Source organism: Schistocerca americana, chromosome 1 (assembly GCF_021461395.2).
Source record: "Schistocerca americana isolate TAMUIC-IGC-003095 chromosome 1, iqSchAmer2.1, whole genome shotgun sequence".
Lineage (NCBI taxonomy): Eukaryota > Metazoa > Arthropoda > Insecta > Orthoptera > Acrididae > Schistocerca > Schistocerca americana.
Window position 1 is genome coordinate 366,375,142 of NC_060119.1, and position 13,705 is coordinate 366,388,846.

The window sequence follows — 13,705 nt, forward strand, 5'->3', positions numbered from 1 at the left end:
CTGCTAGTCTCCAAACAATGGAGTGGGATGACCCTGACTGTCAAAGGGAATCCATTACTTGTTCTTGGATGGGAGCTGCAGATGTGCTTTGTACACAATATGGCAATCTCCCCATGTAGAGGTCAGACATGGCCAACTGGAACCTTAACATTGAGTATGCCTGTCCTCACATTCCCATGCTGTACATCAGGCCACTGCCGCATCCAAATGCCTTCCAAACCTAGTTACTGCAAGACTCGACCAGCTGGCCAAATGGAGACCCACAATGAGGCCCCATTCAAATTCTGTCATGTGCTGATAAAGCTGTCTCACATGACTATGTAGCATCTCTGTGTTCTTTAAAATGACTCTCAACATCTGATTGTGTTCACGCCTCTGCTATACTCTATCAGACTTGATAACAACACTGAACACGAACAACACTAATACACTCTGGTGCCCATCCTACCCCTCTCACAGATATGCAATTCTAATTATTTAGATACCCATTGATGATGTCTAGGTGAAATATGACTCGTGAGACGAATTTGCCATTGCTTCCAAGACAAGGAAGCAAATGTGTGATATGGACAGAACAAGAAGAAGACTCTGTCATTTTTAAAATTCTGTAATGATTTTCACAAATAGAAAAAATTTCTCAAGATCCACATACAATAAAAATTTTAGTTCTGTGAGTTAACAACTTTTCAAGCAAGATGTTATACATGTTAAAAAATGGCTGTTATCAGACAGCAAACAAAGAAAAGAAAACCAAATATGTTCCATTGTTAGAAAACACATGGTCACACTCATGACAACATTAAAAATTAGTGTAGCCTATCATGCAGTCACTGTCTGAATTAGAACATGGAACATTAATTTTATGAAGTAATACACAAAAAAGGAGCCACATGAGATGTACCCATAAAATAATGGCATTCTCTGAATATAGTCATTACAGGTTACTGTTTCACTGCTTCTTCATTAAACAAACTGGTACACCAATAGACTGTTTCTCCAAATGATGTCTTGCAGAACTGAGTAATATAAGAAATATCATATATCCGCAGTTGGTATGCAATTGTATAAAACATATAACCACAGAGAATATTTGAGCTTCAGCACTTTACAGAGACAAACTGAAAACTAGCAATTGGAGAAATCAGAAAAAACATCAAATCTCAAATAACACAATCCAATTTCTTTTTAGGTCACAGTACTATATTTATTTCAAAATTGGCTGAATAACCACTGGGTAGCTGTCACCCCAAACACAAAAGAACAGAGAGAAAGAGAGAGAAAGAGAGAGAGAGAGAGTGCAACAAATGGAATTCTCTTACTGACAGCAATGAGTACTACTAGAAATATGATTCCTGTTGATACAATGTGAGTTTAATAGTGTAAATATAAAAACATCAGTTGACTGGATGATCCAATCAAGAAATATATTTATTTCCCCCTTCATGATGCCCGAAATGACTGAATTTCATTACGAACAATAAGCATTAAGAACTATGACATTCAAGTTTCATATTAAGTGTTATTTGCAGTTGTGATTTTCAAGAAGACACTACATAACATTGTGTAACACTGATGTAAACAAGTACTTGTTCTGTCAGATGAGAAATCTGCAACATGAAAAAATTTAATAGTATGCAGTACAGATGCGGATATGTATATTGAATGGTATTGAATAACCAGTACATGGCGGATACAAGTGAACATCCAAAAGGACAGATAATTCTGAAAATTTGAAACAGTGGTAAGCATTACACAAGTTCTTTTTATACTTAAAGAATTCCAATCATAACAACCAGCAACTGTACAAAAAGCCTCAAATGAAAACAATGAGCTAACACTACATGTAAATGACTAATAATCACTTAATCCATTAAGCCACAAGGCTTAAAGTTGAAAACCATGTACACTTAAGGAAAACAATGGAGGAAAACGTAAAAACATCACAAACAGTGACATAATACACTACTGGCAATCAAACTGAATAAGAATTAAAGAAGAAATTGAAAAAAACAAAGCACAATAGGGTTTTCACTTAATTGTAGACTGGCATAAAACATATTCAAATTATCTAATGGTGCTCAGATGAACATATTTCTGGGTCGACTGACACCAAATCGGGATTTATAAGAATTTGTTCTGAAGGAAAAGTAAAAGGATGCATGAACGAACAGAAAATAACAAATTACTAGAAGAAGACAAATACTAGTACTAAAGACAAACCAACTTAAGCATCATCCCTAATCTGATTATTTTCTGTATTTCTGAACATCCTAGAGTCAAAAGTATCCTGACAGTATTTAATATTAACATAGTTTTATACTTCGTTTCCATTATTTGATAGGCACATCTCATTTAAAATTTTGCATTTTTTCAGTGTTCTTAATTTAATAAACAAATTTTATAAAAATTATCATTATGTATCTATCTGAATTTACTATTACAGCCACACCACAGAATCAATTACAAAAATTACTCAATAATAAGCATGAAATAAACTAATAATGAAATTATTATATGTATGTGCTATGAACTTATGAGACATCCACAATGTGTTAACAGCACTTTTTCATTAGTCACAGTATATAACACTTACCTACTGAGAGGAATGGCATATTGTTTAAAAGACTGGGCTTGTATTCAGGAGAAGTGGGATTCCATTCCCCATAAGAGTCAATGCAATTTAATTTTCTGTTACTTCCCTCGATCACTTCAAGTACATAAAGGTATAACTTTCCCTATGTACCTCCTTGTGAGCAAATGCTGTCTCTTATGACATCAACTACAACACAAAGATGTTGAAACTAAATTTATTTCCAATATTTTTCCCCCACTCTCAAAGCCTCCCCCCTTTTTTCTTGCACTTTTCTCAGTCATACACCCTCCTCATTACCATTTGCTGTCCCTAAAAACTAATTATAATATAAATACACTTGAAGCTTCTCACATTAGCTTGGACAAGGTGTTTGATGAAATATACAAGGCATTACTCATTGCAATCACTGTTATAATTCAAGGTTTACCAATATACTAGAGTGGAGACATAAGACCTACCAGTGTAGTTAAGCTTCCAATGCCCTCTAATGTCACAAATTAGTCTACAAAAATGAAAAATCAAAATTAGGATTTCTGCAAATTAGCTGGTGAGCACATTAAGAGGAAGCTGACCTTACGTGTGTTACTCAGAGAAAAAGCATTAAGTTGTAGAACAAAACACTTTTATGAAACAAAGAGGAAGATTAGTTATTGGGGACTGAGTTGCTCCATGAACTCAAATAAGTAGCCAGCATCTATATATGTCCATATGATATTCGTGTGTACAGACTATAATTGTGAACAATGTGTAGCCAGAAATTAACACACGGATGGGGAATATAGACACAAAACTAGTATCACCATCATAATTATCATCATCATCTACAGTTTCCAGACCCTGTCTGCGTCTGTTTACAATGTAAGCCTCTCCATCTTTTCCTCTCCTCCCATAACATTTATATCTGTACTCTGTCCCAGGCTCCTCCTCTCTTCATCACATATTCCTTCAGTTCAACCAACATTTTGTCTCTCATTCATCCCCTAGATCTCTTGCCCCCTATTGTCATTTCATGAGCCTATTCAGTTCGCTGCCAACTCCCATTCTTTTGACATGTTCATAGCATATTAATCTTGTCTTTTCTATGAGCTTCTCTTTCACTATTTCTCTCCTCATCTCATTCCTTACTCTACCTATTCTAGTAACTCCTATTCTGTTTCTCTGACATTTCTTATCACAGGCCTCTATGCCGCTCACCTGCCTTTTCTTCATTAGCCATATTTTTTATGCACACATAAGCACAGGAGCATAATATTCCTGGTATGACATTTGCTTATTTTTTGATGGCACACCTTTGCTCTGGACAAGACTTCTTACAATCTGCGGTAATCCATGGGCTTGGATTCCCCTTTTACTGATACTCTTCTCATTTCTCCTGTCTTCTATTACACTCGCCAGGCACTAGAAACTATCCACTTTCCACTTTCTTTAGTACTTGTCCTCTAACACTGATATCTGTTACTACTCTCCTCTTATTTCTCATTGTTACCATTGTACATTTCTTTGCAATAAAATTTAGTCTGTACTATTCCAACACTTTCTCCCACACACACCAGTAATTTGTCTGCAAACACCATATAACAAGTATGATAAAAGACACATCACAAATAAAAATATCAGACACAGAAATGCATAAGTGTCAATAATGTGGGAAAGAAGAGCAGAATATAAATGTGAATTGAGAAATAGAGTTGTTTCATAATAATGGCATCATATTTGAGAGACATTGCCACAAATGCAAATATGTTTTTCTGTCACTAATGTTATAACTGAAGGCTGGAGCAATAACTACTGACATTTCTTCTATTAACTTGCTTGGACAGACAAGCTCATTGAATCACCCACTGCCAGAACACAATGAGGCACTTCAGCCCTGGATTGAATCTGCCTTGTAGATTAATGACAGGAACCACTGAGCCAGACAGCCTTGCTGTGGTGTTTAGGCAGTTTTTCACATCGACTTAGATAAATAGCCAGCTGGTTCCCATTTCCTAAACCAGACACAATATGTGAAAGCACCTTGTAAAACAATGTCACATTTGACCATGCGATTACAGTAGACACAGACAGATGGGAAAGACAGATTCCTCCCTACGAGAGAAGGGTATGTTTAGTTCACTGTGTAAAGTGGAGAAGAACCATATCAGTCGCAGCCGTGCAGCCACGCATTGGCTAGATGACTGGCACCAGAAAGTAAGTATTTCTTCTTTTAATTTTTTTCTCAAACATTTTATATCCTGTTAACTAAACCATAAGAAAAAGAGAAGAGAGAGAGAGAGAGAGAGAGAGAGAGAGAGAGAGAGAGAGAGAGAGAGATGGCCTTGTTGATGGAAGATCTTTATGGTTAGTTTAAGTGGTGTAACTGAAGTCAATAAACTTTTCCCATCTCATCTCTATCAAATGTGAGCAGCTGCTCAGTGGCCTTCTAGTTGATAACACTCCTTTCTCTGTTCTTTCAGGTTTCTGTTCCTGGAGTGCATTTCCTTAATTTATCCCTTCACTTACATCCTTCTTAAAAGTTAATTCTCTTTCAAGTGATGATTAAGTCTTGTATTTCTTTATCTCCTGTTCCCAACTTTTCATCATCCCATCAATTTTTACAATTTACTGCAACTTCTACAGCCAAATTACTCAACTCTTGATGTATTTGTATCTTCCCTCAGTGGCTGTCCTTTAGTGTGATTTTGCACAGGCATCATCCCTTCTGCTCTGTTTACAATATATTTATTTTATCCATGATTGTTTTAAGACACTGTAGGTGTTTTTCTACATATTGCTAATTAAAAAACTGCAACTAGCCATAGTTTTTGAATAAATGATTTGTTTCACTGTAACTAGTTTCGAGCCTAGCCCCATCTTCAGATGGCAGTGAGGTTGATTCAGCATGTTATCCATCAATGAAGCAGATCTCTATGCCGTAATGTATAAAGGAAAACTTTTGCTCAAGACAAAAATGTGAAATTTTTGCATGAAAAATGATTGCTGCTGTCTGACAATGGGAGCAGATCTTACACAAGTTACGGTGAAATAAATAATTCATTCAGAAAGTGTGACTGGCTACTGATTTTCTTCAGGGGTATTTACAAAATATATATGTTTTAAATTTCTTCTGTCTACCTCATTTTCTATTTACCTGTGTTGCAGCACATTTCCATTTTGCAGCTGACCTTTTCAGATTTTGCTATAGCCAGAGTTTCAGTTTCATACTGTTCTCTGAATGAGTTTATATAATTTGACAACCATTTCCTTTAATCTGAGGCCAATTTTTGAGACATGTACATTTTTCCCAGTATAATCCTACAGTATGAGAATGTCACAGAAAGGTTAAAAAAAACTCTAATAAAAGTCTTCATGCAATCTTGTTGGTGATATCTTGTGTTCATCACAGAAAGCTTGCTGAAAACTCTACCCAGCATGTTCCACTGCTTGTTTAATCAATGGTATGATCATGAACATGTAACACTGGCTCAGTTTTGACAAGCACAAAACATGAGCTGACCATGGTATCACTAGTATAATTATCACCTATTTACTTCCAGTAGTCAAAATAAGAGGCAATAATTTAAATTAAGTTGAATAGATGGATGGTTGAAGCTACTCTCCTTAATTACAAGCCCAGAGAATTAGTGCTGTGCCTCTGTAACAATCAGTGGTCATCTTGCACAACTGTTTCAAGTTATACATAGACCACAATAGTTTAGCAACTCCATATATTTCTGTGTTGTGAGATTCCAAAAATTCTATATGAAATAAAATTCTGTAGCGTGAACTACCATACGGAAGATAACTAGTGTGTGTCTATGCACCCACAGATACAGCTCCATGCAGGACAATTACAATGTGCACTGAAATCAAAACTTGAAATATCATCAGATGCATGACTAAGAAAAGTACTTACCCCATGTGTACAGGATGGCGTGCAATATCGACATTGTCTGGTGCATGCAAAGTGTTATATTGGTTGACGGCCTGTACATAACTCTCCTTTGTGTGTTGTGGCGCTAAAATGACTTCAGTTATACCACCAGGAGCTGAAATGGAAACTTGACTTAAATTCATAAAACTTAAAAAATTCTGAACAAGTTTGGATAAATTATTCATAGTTTAAAGGAGGTATACAGACTGCAGTCATAATAAAAGTTATGATTCAGCCTGGTAAAAATGGAGGGAAAGATTATGGTTTAACAGCATATTTTCCCTAGCAATCTGAACTACCACATCTATGTTAATAGTTGACACATCATTATTCTGACGTGTAATTACTGCTCCCACACAGAGTCAAGCAATATAATGGTACTTGTACCAGTTCACCATAAACTCTGTTGCCTACTATTTTTGCCTAAATACGATTAAATACATCCACGTGACACTGAACCATAGAACTGATTTAACTAAGCCTTAATATTATGAAAAGCATAGCTGCTACTCACCACATAGCAGAGATGCTGAGTCGCAGATAGGTACATAGAAAAGACTGTCAGAAAGTGAGCTTTCGGCCAACAAGATTTTGGTCGAAAATAGACAATGTACACACACACACTCACGCAAATGCGGCTCACTCACTCACACACACACACACACTGAGCACAGTCTCTGGCAGCTGAAGCAGCAGCACATGATGGGAGAGGCAATCAGGTGGTGGGGATAGAAGGAGGTTGGGGCAGGGAAGGGTAGGGATAGCAGGGTAGAGGTGAAGGACGGTAAAGGGCAGTTGTGGGAGCGTGCTGAGTTGAGGTGGAGAGAGAGTAAGGTGGCTAGGTGCAGTCGGGAGGTTAGACAGAGGGAGATGGGGAGGGGTTAATTGAAAAGGAGAGAAGTAGGAAGACTTAGGGTGCACTGACTGGAATGGGAACTAGGAAGAGGCTAGGCGTACGGAAAATGACTAACAGAAGTTGAGGACAGGAGGGTTACAGGAACATAGGATATATTGCAGGGAGAATTCCTACCTGCATAATTCAGAAAAGCTGGTGTTGGTGGGAAGGATCCAGATGGCTCAGGCTGTAAAGCAGTCACTGAAATGAAGAACAGTAAGTTGGGTGGTATGCTCAGCAACAGTATGGTCCAGCAGTTTCTTCACCAAAGTTTATCAGTGGCCACTCACGCACACTGACAGCCTGTTGGATGTCATGCTCACATAGAATGCAGCTCAGTAGTTGCAGCTAAGCTTGCAGATCACGTGACTGATTTCAGAGGTAGCAAAATTCTCTTGCTATGCAATTTCCAATTCCTGGATCCTATAACACACAATGAAACTCTTACCCTCCAGGAACTACATGTGCATGCACAATACCACCTCAAAAAGCTCTCCACCCTATTCACTTCCTACTCCCGCCTTAGACTACCACTATCCACAACCTCTACAAAATCTCCAAACCGGTCCCACTGCCCCTCATAGGTGATAAATCCTGGCTCACAGACCTATTACATTTAGCCCACCCTCCAAAACTCCCTCCCACAACAACACAGAATCCAGAACATAAACAGACCTGAAACATAGTAATGAACATTTCCTCCAAAAGCTTTACCCCCACAGAAGTAGCAGTCATTTTGAAAGGCCTCACCTTTTGCCCCACTCCCAAATTCAATGATGCAGGACTTCTTAAAGAACTTCTCTCCTTCTCCCGGTCCCTACAGTGGAAACTCTTTTTCGCCACCAATCCTACCAATCAGAATCAATCAAGGACCAATGTTAAATCCTGACTGACTCAGTTCGCGCCTCCATCCAACTGTGATCCACCCCCACTGCCCTCAAATCAGCCCCTGTTAACTTTCCAGAATTTCTTAACCTTGAACCTTGCCTCATCATCATTTCCCAAATCTCTCAACATACAAACTAACCTCACATCTGTGGAAAAAAACCACAATCCACCATCCAAAAACTGATTTCAACATTATGATTCTACCTGCTGACAAAGGCTCCACCACTCTTGTTTTGAACTGCAAGGATTACCTGGCAGAAGGACCTCACCAGCTGTCAGATTCATCCACCTACACACCCTGCCAAGTGATCCCATTGCAGAAATCCAGCAGAATCTCCAGTCTCTTCTCAAATCCTTAGGCTCATCTCTGTCCTCACCCATACCACTTCCTGCTCTCCTTCCTTCTATGTGCTTCCAAAAGTCCATAAACCCAACCACCCAGGATGCCTCCCTGTCGCCATTTACTGTGCTCTCACTGAAAGAATCTCTGCTCTCATAGACCAACACTTTCAGCACCCACAACCTACCCTCCTATATGAAAGATACCAACCATTTTCTCCACAAACTCTGCAAAATTCCTGTTACTTTAGTACATAACACGTTGAGCATCACTATTGATGCCATCTCCCTTTACACTAACATCCCTATTGCCCATGGCCTTACTACTGTTGAACAATACCTTTCCCAATGCCTGACAGGTTCAAAACCAACAACCTCCTTCCTAGTCACCATGACCAACTATATCCTCACCCAGAATTGTTTCTCCTTTGAAGATATTACCTACACACAAATTCCGGGTACGGCCATTGGCATCCTAATGGCACCATCCTATGCCAACCTATTCATGGGACATCTAGAGGAAGCCTTCCTAAACACCCAGAATCCCAAACCTCTCACCTGGTTCAGATTCACTGACGACTTCTTCATGATCCGGATCAAAGACCAGGACGCCTTATCCACATTCTTCCACAACCTCAACACCTTCTTCCCCATTCACTTCACCTGGTCCTACTCAACTCAACAAACCAACTTCCTTAACGTTGACATCCACATCAAATATGGCTATATTAGTACCTTTGTGAATATTAAACCTACTAACCACCAGCAATACCTCCACTTCGATAGCTGCCACCCATTCCATACCAAGAAGTCCGTTCCATATAGCCTAGCCTTTCCTGGCCACCACATTTGTAGTGACAAGCAGCCCCTCTCAATATACACTGAGGGTCTCACTGAGGCCTTCACAGACTGTAATTACCCTCACAACATTGTACAAAAACAGATCTACTGTGCCTCTTCTTTCCTGTCACCAACCACCTTCCAAAGTCCCACTCTCCATTCACAGAGGAGCATTCACCTTGTGACAAAGCAAGCTGGGATCTTTTTACTTCCTCTCTTGTTTTGCCATCTGACTCCTTAAATTGATTTTTTTTTCATTTTTGACTAATTATCATTAACATACATGAGTATAATCTGCATTTTCATGAAAGAGAAAGGTAAAGGTTGGCCCTCAGTTTTCAAGAGTATAGCACCTGATCTAATTTTGTGCTTAGTTTTGTGTATGTAATTAATTTCCTGATTTATTTTGACTATACCTAGTAAATATCTTTCATTATAGGGGCAAATCAGTAATTTTTTCATAACTTAAATTCTATTGTTGACTTACAAACAAATACATATTCTGTAATAATGATAAAACATTTGGAAAAAGAATCACTAGGATTCTTAAAGTATTTATTTGGTTCTATTCGAAAACATGTTAGCAAACCCAGTTCTAATCTAATTCCAAAATAATTACCAGTTTCGTCAAAAGTATTGTTTGTATAACTATATCTGTTAATTTCATCATTTAAACAAATAATTCTACCCCCATGAACCATGGACCTTGCCGTTGGTAGAGAGGCTGGAATGCCTCAAGGATACAGATGCCGTACCGTAGGTGCAACCACAACGGAGGCGTACCTGTTGAGAGGCCAGACAAACGTGTGGTTCCTGAAGAGGGCCAGCAGCCTTTTCAGTAGTTGCAGGGGCAACAGTCTGGATGATTGACTGATCTGGCCTTGTAACACTAACCAAAACGGCCTTGCTGTGCTGGTACTGCGAACGGCTGAACGCAAGGGGAAACTACAGCCGTAATTTTTCCCAAGGGCATGCAGCTTTACTGTATGGTTAAAAGATGATGGCGTCCTCTTGGGTAAAATATTCCGGAGGTAAAATAGTACCCCATTGGGATCTCCGGGTGGGGACTACTCAAGAGGACGTCGTTATCAGGAGAAAGAGACTTAGAGAAAGTTTTCGACAATGTTGACTGGAATACTCTGTTTCAAATTCTAAAGGTGGCAGGGGTAAAATACAGGGAGCGAAAGGCTATTTACAATTTGTACAGAAACCAGATGGCAGTTATAAGAGTTGACGGGCATGAAAGGGAAGCAGCAGTTGGGAAGGGAGTGAGACAGGGTTGTAGCCTGTCCCCGATGTTATTCAATCTGTATATTGAGCAAGCAGTAAGGGAAACAAAAGAAAAATTCGGAGTAGGTATTAAAATCCATGTAGAAGAAATAAAAACGTTGAGGTTCGCTGATGACATTGTAATTCTGTCAGAGACAGCAAAGGGCATGGAAGAGCAGTTGAACGGAATGGACAGTGTCTTGAATGGAGGATATAAGATGAACATCAACAAAAGCAAAATGAGGATAATGGAATGTAGTCGAATTAAATCGGGTGATGCTGAGGGAATTAGATTAGGAAATGAGACACTTAAAGTAGTAAAGGAGTTTTGCTATTTGGGGAGCAAAATAACTGATGATGGTCGAAGTAGAGAGGATATAAAATGTAGACTGGCAATGGCAAGAAAAGCGTTTCTCAAGAAGAGAAATTTGTTAACATCGAGTATAGATTTAAGTGTCAGGAAGTTGTTTCTGAAAGTATTTGTATGGAGTGTAGCCATGTATGGAAGTGAAACAAGGACGATAAATAGTTTGGACAAGAAGAGAATAGAAGCTTTCGAAATGTGGTGCTACAGAAAAATGCTGAAGATTAGATGGGTATATCACATAACTAATGAGCAGGTATTGAATAGAATTGGGGAGAGGAGGAGTTTGTGGCACAACTTGACAAGAAGAAGACCGGTTGGTAGGACATGTTCTGAGGCATCAAGGGATCACAAATTTTGCATTGGAGGGCAGCGTGGAGGGTAAAAATTGTAGAGGGAGACCAAGAGATGAACACACTAAGCAGATTCAGAAGGATGTAGGTTGCAGTAAGTACTGGGAGATGAAGAAGCTTGCACAGGATAGAGTAGCATGGAGAGCTGCATCAAACCAGTCTCAGGACTGAAGACAACAACAACAAAGACAACAACAACAACAACAAAAAACAAATAATTTGGCTTAACCCTCGTGGTATAAGAAACTGTTAAAAAGAGCCAATTTTTAAATGTATTCAGTTAATTTAAAGAGTTATGTTTTAATTGTAATTTCTGTAAATTAAACATCAAATAATGTTATAGTTTCAGAACCTATTACCGTGATGATATATAAAGGCCCAATTTTTGGTCTCGAGTCAGTCAGTCCACAGCCGATTTTCAGACAAGAAACCCTTGCTGGTGAGGTCAACAACAATGCATCAACTTAACTGTGAAATAAGTGTAATTCAAATAGGCACCGACAGTGACTGTTCAATACGTACCGTATTATTCTGCAAGAACTGTGAACTGTTCCTGTAATAAATCCAGAATCAAGACCTGTCCCATACATTCTCTCACAACCATCTACTTCAGTCCAGTCACAAACATCATCTATCCCGTCAAAGGCAGGGCTACCTGCGAAACCAGTCATGTGATCTACTATCTAAGCTGCAACACTTGAGCTGCATTCTACATGTGCATGACAACCAACAAGCTATCTGACCGCATGAATGGCCACCAACAAACTGTAGCCAAGGAACAGCTGGACCACCGCATTGCTGAGCACACCACCCAACATGATGTTCTTCATTTCAATGACTGCTTCACAGCCTGAGCCATCTGGATTCTTCCGACCAATATCTGCTTTTCTAAATTGCGCTGATGGGAACTCTCCCTGCAATGTATCCCACATTCCCGAAGCCTTACTGGCCTCAACTTTCATTAGTCATCGTCCTTACCTATCCAGCCCCTTACCTGTTCCCATTCCAACACTACACAGCCCTCTATTCCACCAATGTACCCTCAGTCTTTTTACTTTTCTCCTTTTCTGCTACACCCCTTTTCCCCAACCCTCTAGCTAACCTCCCGACTGCACCTAGCTTCACTACCCTATCTCCACCTCGCACCTGTACACTCCCACAAGCACCACTTTGCCATCCCCCACTCCTACCTTGCTATCCTCCCCCTCCTGCCCCAGCCTCCTCCTCTCCTCCTCACTGCCAAAGACTGTGTCACGTGTGTGTGTGTGGGGGGGGGGGGGGGGGGGGGGGGGGGGGGCGCGGCACGCATGCGCATGTTGTCCATTTCCGATGAAGGCCTTGTTGGCTGAAATCTCACTTTCTGACAGTCTTTTTGTTGTGCCTATCTGCAACTCAGCATCTCTGCTATATGGTGAGTAGCAGTTGCCTTTTTCATAATATTGATACAATCCATCCTGGATTTTCCACAGTTTGTTTTTATCTAAGCCTTATTTACTGTTGTTCTCTATGGTACTGCTGGCAATTCCTGGCTCTATGCTTGAAGATCAAGTATTTACACTGATGTCACGTATGTTTTTTTTTTAAAAAACATCAATTGCCTTAGCGAGTATCACAGTCCACCCAACTTTTATATTTATATAAGTTAAGCTCTCATTTTATTGCTATTAACTGAAATGTCAGAGAGTGGTCTATTTGTGTTATCTAGTTCAATGGGCATCTTAAATATCTGAGTTTACTTCCAGGAAATAATGCAGTTTCTATCACTGATGTCTGTGGGAATATGACAAATTACTATTTTTGTTTTTAATGTGTTTGAAAAGTGTTTTCTGTGGTAACTTTGACATAATAATATTATAACTCTTTGGAATAAAACAAGAAAAGAAGAAGTTTGTTATTCCATAGTGATTATAATTAAAGTTTCTTGGTGTGCAAGATTAGAAAATAAAATAAATTGAAAATGCAATTAAACTGAGTCCTTAATGAATCCTAAGAGCAACAAACTGGTGACCCCAACATGACCAGTACGACAATGACATTTTCAAAGTAACTGCAGTCAAATTTTCGCGAATTTTTTAACCTGAATTCATCGCATATGGTGTTAAAAAATGTGCAAAATGTCAACAATAAATGAACCTGAAGGTAATAATCCTGAATGCAAACTGGAAATTGATAAGGTAAGCATTAAGCTACTGTCATTTTGGATGGAAAAACCAAACATCCACTTTTCTCAATCCAACACACAATTTGCAAT

At 39.1% G+C, this 13,705-nt stretch overlaps 1 protein-coding gene across 1 annotated transcript in view; it reads right to left on the reverse strand.

Moving 5' to 3' along the window:
* LOC124600409 (ankyrin-3-like) overlaps window positions 1-13,705 on the reverse strand; it is a 267,644-nt gene that overhangs the window by 79,146 nt on the left and 174,793 nt on the right. Inside the window, exon 19 of the mRNA XM_047136159.1 lies at window positions 6,489-6,621. Within this exon, the coding sequence (XP_046992115.1) occupies window positions 6,489-6,621 (133 nt within the window). The remainder of the gene's footprint in view (window positions 1-6,488; window positions 6,622-13,705) is intronic.